This window comes from Pelophylax lessonae (assembly GCF_965119305.1).
Source record: "Pelophylax lessonae genome assembly, chromosome: 4".
NCBI lineage: Eukaryota > Metazoa > Chordata > Amphibia > Anura > Ranidae > Pelophylax > Pelophylax lessonae.
The window spans coordinates 222,172,901-222,187,996 of record NC_138771.1 but is presented as its reverse complement, the minus strand read 5'-3'; the positions used below and the strand labels follow the sequence as shown (position 1 = coordinate 222,187,996).

The 15,096-nt window shown below is 39.6% G+C and overlaps 1 protein-coding gene across 5 annotated transcripts in view; it reads left to right on the top strand.

The window, feature by feature from the left end:
- PTPRZ1 (protein tyrosine phosphatase receptor type Z1) overlaps positions 1-15,096 on the top strand; it is a 343,724-nt gene that overhangs the window by 164,850 nt on the left and 163,778 nt on the right. For all 5 annotated transcript variants that reach the window (XM_082256061.1, XM_082256065.1, XM_082256064.1 and 2 more), the window contains exons 6-8: positions 6,477-6,540; positions 7,222-7,379; positions 9,628-9,778. In XM_082256061.1, coding sequence (XP_082112187.1) covers positions 6,477-6,540; positions 7,222-7,379; positions 9,628-9,778 — 373 coding nt within the window. The remainder of the gene's footprint in view (positions 1-6,476; positions 6,541-7,221; positions 7,380-9,627; positions 9,779-15,096) is intronic.

The window sequence follows — 15,096 nt, the reverse complement described above, 5'->3', positions numbered from 1 at the left end:
GGCAGAACTAAGTTGTGCAGAAACAAATAGTTTATCTTGGGGGTAACTTGTCACTGTATAGTTTAAAGAAGCAGACTCTACCCAGACTAGACACTTAGCGTTTTCCGGCTTATTAGGGCAGGTGGTGACAAAGTGGCCGGGGTTTCCACAATATAAGCAGAGTACCTGGGATCTTCGTCTAGTCTTTTCCCCAGAGGATAAATGGGTAGTGCCAGTTTGCATGCGATCATCCTCCAGGAGAGGTTGACAGGGCTCAGCAAGGTTTGATGAAGAAGAAATAGGCAGCGTACTAGGGGCAAAGAAACAAACCTCTCAGTACGCCTTTCCCGTAAACACCTGTCTAAACGGATGGCTACTTGCATACCTTCATTCAACGACTTTAGTTAAGGGTAGTGCACTAAGGAGTCTTTGATGGAGTCTGATCAGCCTAACCTGAACTGACTTCTTAGAGCTGGGTCATTCCACCCTGAGTCAGGTGCCCAGCAGTAGAAATCAGAACAGTATTGTTCAGCAGTGCGTTTATCCTGACATAATGACCTAAGGTTAGTTTCAGCTGAGTGGGCATGGTCAGGATCATCATGGAGTAAACCTAGGGCCTTGAAAAAAAGCTTTACCTGACCCCCTGGCTGGATCATTTGTGGGGAGACTAAAAGCCCAAGTCCAAGACTAGGGGTCCCCCTGCAACCATGTAATAATCAAGTTAATCTAGAAAACATATGGGGGTCACCAGAAAATTGATCAGGCGGCTTAACTTTGGGCTCTGGCTCCTGCAATACTGTTGAAGTACTGCATGTAAATGCACCGACAGTTCCTGGACTTGGTGTGTCAGTTTGCAAATCTCTTCAGGAAATAAATGAGCCTTCATAAAAAAAATGTTCTTGTTAAAGGCTTGCGATAAAGTCACACTTACCCCTAATACAGGTGGTCAGACACTATAGCTGGCTACTGTGTTTTTACATATAGCAGCCCCCTTTTCCATAAGCAGGCCTACCGGTGCTCGGTTGCACCCAGGACTTTTACACAATGCTATAGGGGCCAACTACCACACCAGGGCAGGCGTTACCCGGTCCAAAGTCATACACAGGGAAATCCAATCTATCAGAGCAGATAAACAGGGAGCTTGGGAAATGTGTTACAAACACAATATCACAAGCATGAGACTGAAGATTTGGCTGACCTAAATCAGATCTGGTCTCCGGGCGGAGTCTTGCCACAATCAATCACCCTTCAGTTGGACAGACAGACAAGGAGAATGCCATAGCCAAAACCAGGATGTTGGAGCCAGCAGCTATGACGGAGCAGGAGCACACACACCCCCGACAGCAGCAGACTCTTGCAGCAGAGAGAGTGAGACTGAGAGAAAGCCCTGACCTGAATCAGCTCACATATATAAAGGCCATTGCACAGCTGAGACTAATATAGAGGTCTGGCTACCAAGTAAGATTGGGGACTTTATCCCAATCCAAAGTTCTGCAAAGCCGTCAGACGCCAGGACTCAGAACAGAACGTATTAGGATTCTGATAAAATATAAAGTTTGTTTTCACCACATCAGTCATCAACCCTAGAGTCCTTCAACATATGTAGGTGAAAAACTAAAGGTGACACCATCCGCAATCCCTGCCACTGTGTGAGTATAGGCAGAAGACACACAGGATTCATCTTAATGCAGATTGTGGGGTTCTGAAGTATTGCATCTAAATGGAGAAGACTGGGGTTACAGCTTTCTTGGTTTGGTAATCCCAGATCAGGGTCTGGAGCTTGGGGACTTCAAAGAGATATAGGTAGGAACAGGTCTCCAATGCTGTGTCCAAGTCCTTTTGGAGACCTGGAGACTATGTGAGTGTGCAGATTTTCACATTCGGTATAAGCAAACACCCGACCCTAGTGCTGAGCTTTCATTTGGAGAGAGGTGTGTACTCCAGATTGAAGGATAGATTATTTGCCCACAGGACTGTGAAAGTCGGGGCAGCTAATTAAGTCTGGAGGACTGGAAGGGCTGTAGCAACTAGTTGAGTCCAGGGGACTGAGGGATTCTGTAAGTCTCAGAGTAATGAGAGAGCCCATGGTGCCAGGAGATACCATATTAAGAAGCAAGGGAGTGGGCCTGTGCAGCAGAGTACTGTAATTGTAGGCTGAGTGAGCCAGGAGAACCCAGAGAGCCAGGAGAGCTGAGTGAGAAGAGCAGCAGGGCTGCTGAAGAGGGAGCCAGGTGGCTCTGCATTTTGTTCTGTTCTTTGGTGTATGAGCTAACGACCCACAAGATAACAATATATAAATTACTGTATACAGTAAATGTCTATCTATCTATCTATCTATCTATCTATCTATCTATCTATCTATCTATCTATCTATCTATCTATCTATCTATCTATCTATCTATCTATAATATTATAAATTGTGTGTGTATATACTGTATACAAGATATACAGTATCTCACAAAAGTGAGTACACCCCTCACATTTTGTAAATATTTTATTATACCTTTTCATGGGACAACACTCAAGAAAATACACTTTGCTACAATGTTAAGTAGTGAGTATACAGCTTGTATAAGTAGTGTAAATTTGCTGTCCCCTCAAAATAATTCAAAACACAGCCATTAATGTCTAAACCGCTGGCAACAAAAGTGAGTACACCCCTATGTGAAAATGTCCAAATTGGGCCAAGTTAGCCATTTTTCCTTCCCCGGTGGTATGTGACTCGTTAGTGTTAAAGGGTCTTAGGTGTGAATGTGGAGCAGATGTGTTAAATTTGGTGTTATTGCTCTCACTCTCTCATTCTGGTCACTGGAAGTTCAACATGGCACCTCATGTAAAATTGAATGTAAGAATTGTTTGCTCTACATAAAGATGGCTAAGCCTATAATAAGATTGCCAAGACCCTGAAACTTAGCTGCAGCAACACAATAATTTAACAGGACAGGTTCCATTCAGAACAGGCCTCGCCATGGATAACCAAAGAAGTTAAGTTCACGTGCTCCGCATCATATTCAGAGATTGTCTTTGGGAAATAGACAAATGAGTGCTGCCAGCATTGCTGCAGAGGTTGAAGGAGTGGGGGGGTCAACCTGTCAGTGCTCAGACCATACGCAGCACACTGCATCAAATTGGTCTGCATGGCTCTCATCTCAGAAGGAAGCCTCTTCTAAAGATGATGCACAAGAAAGCCCACAAACAGTTTGCTGAAGACAAGCAGACTAAGGGCATGGATTACTGGAAGCATGTCCTGTGGTCTGATGAGACCAAGATAAACGTATTTGGTTCAGATGGTGTCAAGCGTGCGTGGCGGAAACCAGGTGAGGAGTAGAAAGACAAGTGTGTCTTGCCTACAGTCAAGCATGGTTGTGGGAGTGTCATGGTCTGAGGCTGCATTAGTGCTGCCGGCAATGGGGAGCTACAGTTCATTGAGGGAACCATTAATGCCAACATGTACTCTGACATACTGAAGCCGAGCATGATCCCCTCCCTTCGGAGACTGGGCCGCAGGGCAATATTTCAACACGATAACGACCCCAAACACACCTCTTAGACGACCATGGCCTTGCTAAAGAAGCTGAGGGTAAAGGTGATGGACTGGCCGAGCATGTCTCCACACCTAAACCCTATTGAGCATCTGTGTGGTATCCTCAAACGAAAGGTGGAGAAGCACAAGGTCTCTAATATCCACCAGCTCCGTGATGTCGTCATGGAGAATTGGAAGAGGACTCCAGTGGCAACCTGTAAAGCTCTGGTGATCTCCATGCCCAAGAGGGTTAAAACAGTGCTGGAAAATAACAGTGGCCACACAAAATATTGACATTTTGGGCCCAATTTGGATATTTTCACTTAGGGTTGTACTCATTTTGTTGCCAGCGGTTTAGATATTAATGGCTGTGTAAAGAGAGGAGAGAGGAGGGGCTGAGAGGACTTTAAAGGTACCGTCACGGACAAATAGTATAAGTAAACACCATAATGAATAAAAATATCAAGAGTTTATTAAACAAAACAACAATGTTAAAAAATTGTCCATAGCATAGACACTAAGGGCAAACAAATACACAATAGGTTTATTAATATCAGCAGTACTTATATGGTTGGTACATCAACTACAATAGATGGGGCAGATGTTGGAAGTGCTCTTAACTGACCGCCACGGTCAGACAAAAGGAGTAGTTGGAATGCTCATGTGCCCGACATGTTTCGCGTGTTGCACTTCTTCAGGGGCGAGCAAAAAAGTATACAGTTGATATAACAAACATGTTGCTCATCCGAGGGCGGCCAACAGGTCCAGCAGTGTGGAGTCAGCCAGGTGTAGGTCTCTCCTGGGGCGAGCTAGGAGACTACAGTATATATACAGGACCACAGGTAGTGGTTAGGAATAAAAATGTATATCCAGCATTCAAGGTACTGAAATGATCAGCATGTAGGGTGGGCGGGGGAGCAGATGAATATGCTCACTCGGTACACCAGAGAGGCCAAAAGATCACCGGGTGATTATGAATACATCCATGCAAGTGCATGTATCCCAAAGCCTCTGGAACCCGCAAACCGTATGTCCCGCCACGCTCCCCATTCACACCTGAGACCTTGTAACACTAACGAGTTACATGACACCGGGAAGTGAAAATAGCTAATTGGGCCCAATTTGGACATTTTCACTCAGGGGTGTACTCACTTTTGTTGCCAGCGGTTTAGACATTAATGGCTGTGTGTTGAGTTATTGTGAGGGGACAGCACATTTACACTGTTATACAAGCTGTACACTCACTACTTTACATTGTAGCAAAGTGTCATTTCTTCAGTGTTGTCACATGAAAAGATACAATAAAATATTTACAAAAATGTAAGGGGTGTACTCACTTTTGCGAGATACAGTATACTTACACAAAAACTTCATATATTGGCAAGTAAAAACAAGTAGCATAGCGAATACTCGCAGGAACATGTACAGCACGTCTTAATAAAAGCAAATAGGATTATTTCCTTCCATAATAAAAGCTGTTTAAGCTGTGACTAGCATCAGTGGAAACCCATTTTGATAGCTAAAATCACTTTCAGATTACAAATAATGAGCCTAAAAGCTGCAGTATTTGTGAGAAGAAATTTTGTAGTGTTTCCATGACAATGTTCCGCCAAGTCATGACAGATGACTAGCTGAAGTCTGTGTAATACATGCTGCAATAACATAGGCCTATCCTATTCTTTATTTTTTGTCTCTAAAATATACTAGGTTTTATTTTTTGTTTGTATTTACATCGTCTAACATTGTCTGTGTTACTTTGTGGCAGTCAATCAAATTAAACATGCAAAAGAAAACCGCAGATAGTTAAGGTTTGAATCTGGCTACTTGCTCTGGGTTAGCACTTAAGAAAGACATATTGATAAATAAATATCCCTATATCTACAGTGTAAGTCAGTGATGGCAAACCTTGGCACCCCAGATGCTCAACTATACTGCAGAATGCCTGAGCATCATGGGAAATGTAGTTCCAAAACATCTGGGGTGCCAAGGTTTGCCATCACTGGTGTGCTTCAATTAAAGAGGAAGTAAACCCTCCTCTGACACTTTTACCTATAGGTAAGCCTATAATAAGGCTTACCTATAGGTACTGTAAATATCTCCTAAACATGTACCGTTTAGGAGATATTTACCTTACATGCAGCCAGTGACGTCACTGGCGCATGCGCTCTGAAGGAACGGCCGCTGGTGCCGTTTCTTCAGAGACCCGTGCCGTGACTGTCGGCTCCCGCACGCGTGCGCGGGAGTGACGTCACCGCGGCTCCGGCCAATCAGATGGCCAGATGCCGCGATGCCGGAAGACGGGCGACTGGACATGTCGCCCGTCATAGAGGTGAGCGATGCATACTAGCTCATTATGTGTTTATCTTTCAGCTTGTAAAAAAAAAAAAAAAAAAAATTTAACGGAGTTTACAACCTCTTTAAAGTGCATCTAAACCCAAAAACAAATATGCACTGCAGTTTACTGTTCCTTAGATCTGTTGGCTGCATTCATTTTGTCTATTCACACTTTATTTTTCCTTTATTTTCACCTGGTGACCCTGAGCCCATGGCTAAAGTTGGCCATACAATAATAAAATTTGATTTACATTTTTTTGTTTTAAGAACATTTATTCAATTTTCTAACCATTGCTCATTTTTAACTGGCATGGCAAGAAAATATGACAAGTATGATGGAAATTTTTTCCTAAACAAACAAATTTCTGACAGTGAATGTGATTTTCATTCAGAAAAGTCAGTTCACTACAAAACCGAATGTTAACAACAAATGCCTTTATACCTACTTTTGAATGACATTCATCAAGTCATTGACTATACCATTGACAATCTTTGTACAAATGTATGTAAGAACATTCATTTCAAAATCTACTAGTTTGTGGCCAGCATAAGCTTCCCAATCATAACAAGGTAAACAATGGATTTTTTAAGTTATATGTTTTGCTGTTAATTAATGTAAAATAATATTGCTGTGCTGCAGATTGGTGAAGAGAACAAGAATTATGAAGCAATTATTGATGGTGTTGATAGAGTTCATCGCTTTGGTAAGTTCACTGTATTTTACAAAAAAATCTTTTTTTATTTTTGTCTTAATGGTGATTTTTTATTATTCATTTCTATTTGGAGTAGTGGTGCATACGTAGTAGTGGTGCCTCTATTAATTAGCAATGGAGAAGAAAGCTTTCTACCATCCTAACCAGTAGATACACATAACACCCATCCTACTGAAATAAGCATAAAATGTTCTTATATGAATATGTATTTATTATAATTAAAGTGTATGTAAAGACAAAACCTTTTTGTTAAGTTTTTATTGCTGTCTTTTTCACCATTGGGAAGTATTTTCTCCTAGTGAACACTGTCACTGAGACAGAAAGTTCGGGGAAATCCTTCATTTTAGAGTTGTCCACAGAGCAAGAGGTAATGGTAAATCTTCCAATGGGGACAAGTGTGCCATTGACATCCAGGCCAGGAAATCTTCTCCCTTTGGTGACATTTCCTCATATTTCCTGTTGCATCACCAACACTGGGAATGAAGGGAAATCTTAGCAGTACACAGTCAGCAAAAAATAAACTGATAGGAGGTTTAACCCTTCCCTCTAAATCTAAAGCTAAAAAAAAAGATTTGGTTATACATATGCTTGAATATTATGTTCAACTGTTTATGTGTAGTTTAATTACACTCTAAGTTTAGTTACATTAACCTGTTCAATATTCTTATACAGGTAAAAAAGCTGAACTAGAACCATTTGTTTTGTTGGACCTCTTACCAAGTTATACTGAAAAATATTATACTTATAATGGATCACTAACAACTCCTCCGTGCTTGGAGACGGTAGAATGGATTGTATTCAAGGACACAGTGACCATATCGGAAGCTCAGGTATGTGTAAGGTTATACTCTGTCCCAGCAGTTTGATCACAATTCATGAGAATGGGTGGAATATATATGTTTTTTTTTTATTATTATTATTATGTATTGCAGTTTTCACATCTTTTGTTTAGTAATGATATGTTATACTAAAACAGACCGTAGCCATATTTACCCAGTGAACAACAGTTGGGTTTATGAAAACTGAACAGCTCTTTTAGTTAGATATAAAGTTCAACAAATGCTGTCCATGAATCATCAAATCTATTTATGTTAGCAATGGATTGATATTGGTGGTCTGAATCGTTTTAGCATTTCTTTTAACCCTAACAGTATTCTCAGTCAAAGTTCCAAACTTTGCTTAACTATGGAGTCTTAAGGTGGATACACACTATAAGATTTTCTGAAGACTTTTTCCTTCAGATTTACCTTTTCTATGTAGTGCAAGGGCCTGCCAGATTGCATACAAATTGAAAGTGTTTAGGTTTGACCTCATATTATATGGTTTTGGTAAGTCTAAAGGAAACAGTCTTCAGAAAATCTTATAGTGTGTATGGCCCATTACTCTAGCTGCTGCCACATGGATAATCTCATTGCTACAATACTTTCCCAACAGGAAGCTTACTCATAATAGATATAACCGACTATGAAGCACAGGTACAGAAATCCCATTATTAGTGTCCCTAAAAGATGTAAGATGCCTCTGGGTTTCAGCCTTAAATCAGAAATATAAGAATAAGAGCGTCTCTTTGAAAAGTGAACAGTAAATGGCTCCCAAATACAATGGAAGGCTTTTGCTGAAAGGTACTGTATCTGTTATTTTGTGTCATCCTTTCCCTGCAGAAAAGGATGCTTTTTGGGTGAGGGGCCACCTTACAAAATAAGGTGAGCCCAAAAGTTCACTTTAATAACTCACTACAGAAGCCATGAACTTGCGGATAGTTTATCTCTGGTTTCTCTTTCTGTCCAGCATTTACTTCATTTTCAAATGCAGACCCTGGCTTCATTAAGTCCAGCTCTGCTGTCAACACCTCAGTTCTCTTCCCAGAATGGGTCACATCTGCTCCTTGGTGTGCCAGCTACAGGACACTCAGTTTATAATGCATGCACCATTCACACACGTTATTGGTCTTTTTTGTTGCCCCAATAAAGTAGGTCTTGTTCCTGTTATAGGAATGAACTCCTGCATGTGCAAAGAGGGAATCATTACTTGGGCCAGGATCTGCCACTCTTCAGGTGGCTTAAGATGGCTGTAAAGGTCTAGGCATCCCATTCTATAAAGCTAGTTTAAATTTGAGATTTTTCTAACACAAGCACTATAATCACATAACATTGTCTGTCTGTTGTGTACAGCTTACCATACATCGCAGTGATCTGAATGAAACTTTAGCTGCCACTCTAAAGTTGCTTTAGAAAAAAGAAAATGATTGAATCATGTAAACATTGTAAAAGAAGGAAGTTAATCTAAATTAGGTGATCATTACATAAGGGATTACAGTCAATAAAATGTGCATAACCCAATGTAAAGTCAAGACTGATTTTAGGTAATAACAGAAATGTTAAACATAACTATTAAAGCCTTCTTACCACAGCCCTCTAAATATTGCTAAGAAAAAAATAGCTTGGTTCTATGATTTTTTCATTTCAATATTAAAGCAGTTGTAAACTGCCGATGTTGCAAAAAAAAAAAAAAAAACCTGCAAGGCAATGGCATAATGTGCTAGTATGCACCACATGCTAGCACAGTATGAAATACTCACCCTGGAATGTCACCCCCTGTCTTTCCTCCAGGTTCGCGTGCTCCAGCTATGTGTTGGCTGGAATCGCAATGACGTCACTCAGGCACATGCCCGCAGGAGCCCTCGGTTCTGGCATGAAGCTCTGAAGTTCCAGCAGTTAAACTGGACCTTCAGAGCGCATGTGCCAGTGATGTCACTGGCTGCATGCAGGGTGAATATCTCCTAAACGGTGCCTTATTATAGGCTTACCTGTAGGTTAAAAATTCCCAAGCGGAGTTTACAACCCCTCTAACAACATACTGTGTGTGAATGTATATACAGTATATATATATATATATATATCTATCTATATATACCTGTTTGTTTGTGTGTGTGTGTGTGTGTGTGTGTGTATATATAGATATATATATATATATATATATATATATATATATATATATATATATCTATATATATATATATATATATATATATATATTTATTTATTTATTTTTGTCATACTTTGTCATGTTTTTTGGCAGTTGGAATACTTCTGTGAGATCCTGACAATGCAGCAGTCTGGTTACGTCATGGTGATGGATTATTTGCAGAACAACTTTAGACAGCAGCAGTATAAATTCTCTGGACAAGTCTTTGCATCCTATACTGGTACAGAGGAAATACACGAACCAGGTAATAATAGAACTTTATATCCAAATTCATTCATAAACATAAACTCAATTTATTACTGGCTATCTTTCCAACTGAAAAGATTGTGTCTATTCAGGAATTCCTACTCATTTTCATTGTAATTATGCTCAGTGAGGACACTAGCAATGCCCTACTACATAAGTTAGATCTCAGTGGTTATTTCACTCAATAATTCTATCAGTAATATAACCCCCAGGTACTGTTCTTTCAATCAGAATACACATTTACACCATTGTAGATCCAAAATATGTTCTCCTAAATGATATTACAGGATTATGGCTGAAAATGTAGAACTTTTGTTTTTTGTGAGATTGGTTCCTAACCACTTCCTCTCTAGAGTAATTTTTTTCATTTTCCACAAACATGGTAAAATCAACATATGTGGCTATAAATGTGTTAAAAATTCCCAGAATATTATATATTTTTGAATGCATATTGGCACAACTGTTTATCAAACCTATATTTTCAGGAAAAATGCTCACAATTTTTATGTACAAAATAAAAGATGAGGTAGAGTTGAGGAAATTGGTACCATAGATGTCAAGACTCAAAACTGGTTGTATCTGAGAAATGATAAAAAATTATGATACTTTTATTTATCAATAGGTGATGCTTGAATTATCTTTACGTCTCATCTGTTTTGAGTTAACTGTAAATGAAGGACTGTTTTATTTTTTTTTTTAACACTTTTCTTTGTTTTCTGTTCACCTAACTTGATTGCTATCACAAGGGGGCTAAAAGGTCCCCTGTATTAATGTTGGGCAGGTAACAGTTTCTCTTTTTGAGACATTAGGGGTCTACCTCCCATGCCCTCTGCTCCAGTCAATCAAATACAGACTGTCCTTGATCCACTGTGCACCCAGCTTTCTAAGCAGGATTCAAATTCAGAATAGTTTAGTATTCCCAAAGGGAATTTATTTTGACCAAAACCAGAAATGTTTAGGACCAAGTGATTATGGGTTGACAGAGAAGTTCAGGGAATAGACAGTCCCAGAGCTCCTCCCTCTCACCTTCCTGACAGTGTTAGCTGTGGTTTTAGGCTCCTGGGAACCAGTAAGCAAGGGGTCTGGGTGTGGGGAAGGAAGGGGATTGGGGATGGCAACCCATGAGTACAGAAAAAGCTATTGCTTGTTATAGCTGTCCAGATTACGTTTAGACAAACACTGGGAGGCTGAGCTTGTTAAACAGTAAATGTGATTTACAGAACAACTTATGCTTCCTTTAAGTAGCCAGTAAGCGAGTAAATAAGTGAAAATTAACTCGCCTTGTAAGTGGTGGTATTAAAAAAAAAGGTGTGCATTTCCTTTTGTTGAAAGCCTGGCACAATAAGCATATGGCATTCAACCCCCTCCCCTTTGTTGCGTTAATTCCAGACCCTATGACCTAGCATTAGACAGGTGCTTTAAGAGTAGAACCACTCTCCTAATACTTTCTTGCACTGATGAGTTGATGTAAAAAACCTCAATCTCTTGCCCTAGAGAACTGGTATGGGGACATAAATGACTTCTAAACTTGGGTTTCCACAATTAATTAAATAGGAAATGATAGCACTAATACAACATTAAATGTCCCCTTCTGGTTAGCAATCATGAATAATTTATAAGTGATTCAGAGCCATAATACCACATAAGGAGCTTAACCAACTTTACATTAAAATAAGTCATAGAACGGAGTGCAGTAATCTGCTCTTTAGATTAAGTAGAAGAAGAATGTACTAGTTTCTAGGGGTAAATGAAACACTTTCATTTATTTATTATTTTAGTATTTCGTATTAGAAATTTTTCTGCATTTCTGTTTTTGGAGTGGTGGTGGCACACTAAACATCTGAAAAAGTAGAGGTTTTTATATAACTGTCAGCTGCTTTAAAACCTGAATGTACTGGTAATTTTGACATGATACCAATGAGGGTAACCTCAGTGTCTTCATCACAAGCTCAGTTTTAATTTCCCAGCTTTGTGACAGGTTCTGACATCCCCTCTCCCTTTCCTACATACTCATGTTAGACCAAGGAACATTGTACCATTTAGGCACTTGTAGTATAAGTGCCTAAATATAAGTATAAGTATATAAGTAATATAACTAATACTAACATATAAGATTCAAGTCCTGCCACCATTTTCAATAGCTTTACTGTGTGGCAGATTCAGGTACTGTAGTTCTTAATATCACCAATTTTACAAAGTGGAGCTACAGCTGCACCGAATGCAAGGAGAATCACCTCCACTTTGTGGATAATAAAATTAGAGGTAATTAAGTCCAACTCTAATTTGGCATACAGAGACAGGCAGCATCCTGTCTCTGTACAATGTACTGCTACCTCCTCCTCCTCTGTCACTTTTTGTCAAGGACACTTTCCTCCTCACAGCCAACTAACTTCCAGTGATACTTCCCATCAGGTATGCTCTCTCTGTAATTAACAGCAGGCAGTGGGCAGATTCTATATCCAATAGCAGGATGTCTATTGGTTATGGAGTCCGCCCACTTCCTAATGTCAATCACAATGGGAGAGGACCTGATGAGTGTCTACCCAGCTACAAAACTCTTCAGCTGTTTCCTTTGCAGACCTAATGGGTCATGGGACTGAATAAAAAAAGCCACAAAGCAAGCCAATGCCAGATGTTGTGAAGGAGCATCCACCATTCACCTTGCTCCCCAATGACAACGGTACCAAGGGACACTTTCTTTAACCAAAAAAATCTATCACTAAAAGGGCTAATTGTTTTCAGTGGTTCCCAGGTCAAAGGTTTCCAGTGCACATAGCAATCTGTATATTCAATATACTGTGCTAGTAAAAGTGTGAGCGATATACATATTTGTATTCTATTATTTCGGCAGATGAGCCAAAGATCTGGATTAAATCTGCAGTTGATAAACATCAGCTTCAAATGATCCAAATCTGAGTTAAATGTCAAACCCAGCAAATCAGTTTACTCATTTCTATTAGGCAACCTCCCACACAGAAAAGTAGTAAAAAGCAAAAAAAAAATTTTACAAATTTAAACAGTCCAGCCTGACCCCTTATGAGTCAGATGGCTGACTTCTTCAGATCTTTGAATGCTTGAATGCCATTCATTCTACTTGTTACAGCTTAGTGTATTTGACAGCACTGTGCACAAATTCACTGGTACTATTTTAATTAAAATTTCAAAGAAAACAAACTGTGTATTATAGATTCTTATCTGTTGAAATAGCATGGGCAATTTTAAGCACTTACTACTTAGAAGTTTACCTATTTGATGGCAGTCAACTTATTAGGATGGAGCTACACTAAAGATCTTGAATAGCTCAATTGTGCTACTAAAATACAATTCATTGCTGGAATTAGTAATTGATTGCTAAGCAGATTGAACAAATGGCTATCTATGGTGTAAACTATACAAGCAGCATGCAGTAGCAGTAGATCAATCACACATGATTAGAGCATTGTTTAGGCATTTAAGACTGATTACTACTACTTGCTACTTGAATAGCTCACTCCGTAGAGAGCGATTTGTTCCATCTCGGTTTTATTAAACTGCTAGCAACCTAAATTGTGCAATTTTGCTGCTAAAAGTCTCCTGTGTAGCTCTAGCCTAATGAGCTGACTGCCTACAACTAGGGACAAGTTGTAAGAGATTAATTTCTTCAAGTAGCTTAGTCCTAACAATTCATTTTTAGCGCAAGCTTTTGAGAGGTCCATTTTCGCATTCTCCCAAAGCTTTCGGAAAACATATTTCTGGTGGTATGCTCCCTTGAAAATATCTTGTGGCAAATTAATGAAAGCCTTGCAACAGTTTTGAGGGAACTAGTCTCTCAGAGCTCCCCATCAGGTTCCACCCACCCTTTGACAAAACTGCCAACTTAACTCCACAGCTGATGTACCTGCAGTGGGCAGAGCCTGATGGGGAACTCTGAAAGATGTGTTCCTCATCAGGTCTGTCTGCCTTGTGATTGACAGCAGCTGGCTGTGGATGGATTTTATAACCACTATAGGCCTGAATAGAGATTAAGGAACCTACCACTTCCATCCACTGTTAATCCCAAGCAAGGCACACCTTATGGTGAGAACTCAGTAAGGTTATATCTAGACCACTGTTCCTGATCTTTGCAGAAAGTATTTTGACAGGAACTGTACCAGGTGACTGGAGGAAAGCTAACGTGATACCAATATTTTAAAAAGGGCAGAGACATATCCCGGGCAATTATAGGCCGGTCAGCCTGACATCAATAGTATGTAAATTACTGGAAGGGATGATAAGGGACTATATCCAAGAATTTGTTAAAGTCAGTAGTATCATCAGCAGTAATCAGCATGGGTTTTTCAAATGGACGTACTTGTCAGAGCAATCTGTTAACATTCTACGAGGAGGTGAGCTGTGAGCTAGATAGGGGGAGACCTGTGGATGTGGTGTATCTGGATTTTGGTAAGGCATTCGATACAGTCCCCCACAAATGCTTAATTTAAAAAATAAGGTCTGCAGGCATAGATCAGAAGGTTTGCTCTTGGATAGAAAACTGGTAAAAGGGGCGTGTCCAAAGGTTGGTAATAAATAACGCATACTCACACTTGACCGGAGTGGTAAGTGGGGTCCCCCAAGGCTCAGTTCTGGGACCAATTTTGTTCAATTTATTCATAAATAGCATTGAGGACCGGATCACTAGCTCAATTTCAGTTTTTACAGATGACACAAAATTAAGCAGGACAATAACTTCACATCATGATGCAGAAATCTTACAGAATGACCTGAACAAAATAACACAGTGTTTGTTTGGAAAAGCATGGACTTTATAGGTACTGATTAGATAAAAAATAAAAAATGTTATTGATTGACAATTTTAAAAAAAGGGGGAACAGGAAAAAAGGAACATATACATATATAAAAGAAATCGCCTCGAAAAGGCATTAATAACAATAGTCCAACAAGCACAATGTTGGTATAGGGATAAACAAATTACTTAAATGCAATAATGATCTAAATATATACGTCGCATCATATAGGTCTCACAGACAATGACAAAAACTTGTACTGTCGTCCATGAGGTCCACAACTGCGTACACAACTGAATTATATTGATATGTCTGCAGTGTGGCTTTCATTTCCTTTGCCAGTGCCTCCCATAGTGGGAGATCTAACTCGTTTCCCACTGTCTAAAAAATTGTCTACAGTAGAATTACATTTTTAAACAATTTAGTATCCAAAGTTCCAAGCTCATATTAACCCCCCTTCCCATTATTTTAGAATTTAAATACCAAGGTCATTTAAGGGTTACTTAGTATTTAAAATGCTAGCCATGGAGTCTTAATTTGGTGTAGTATAGTA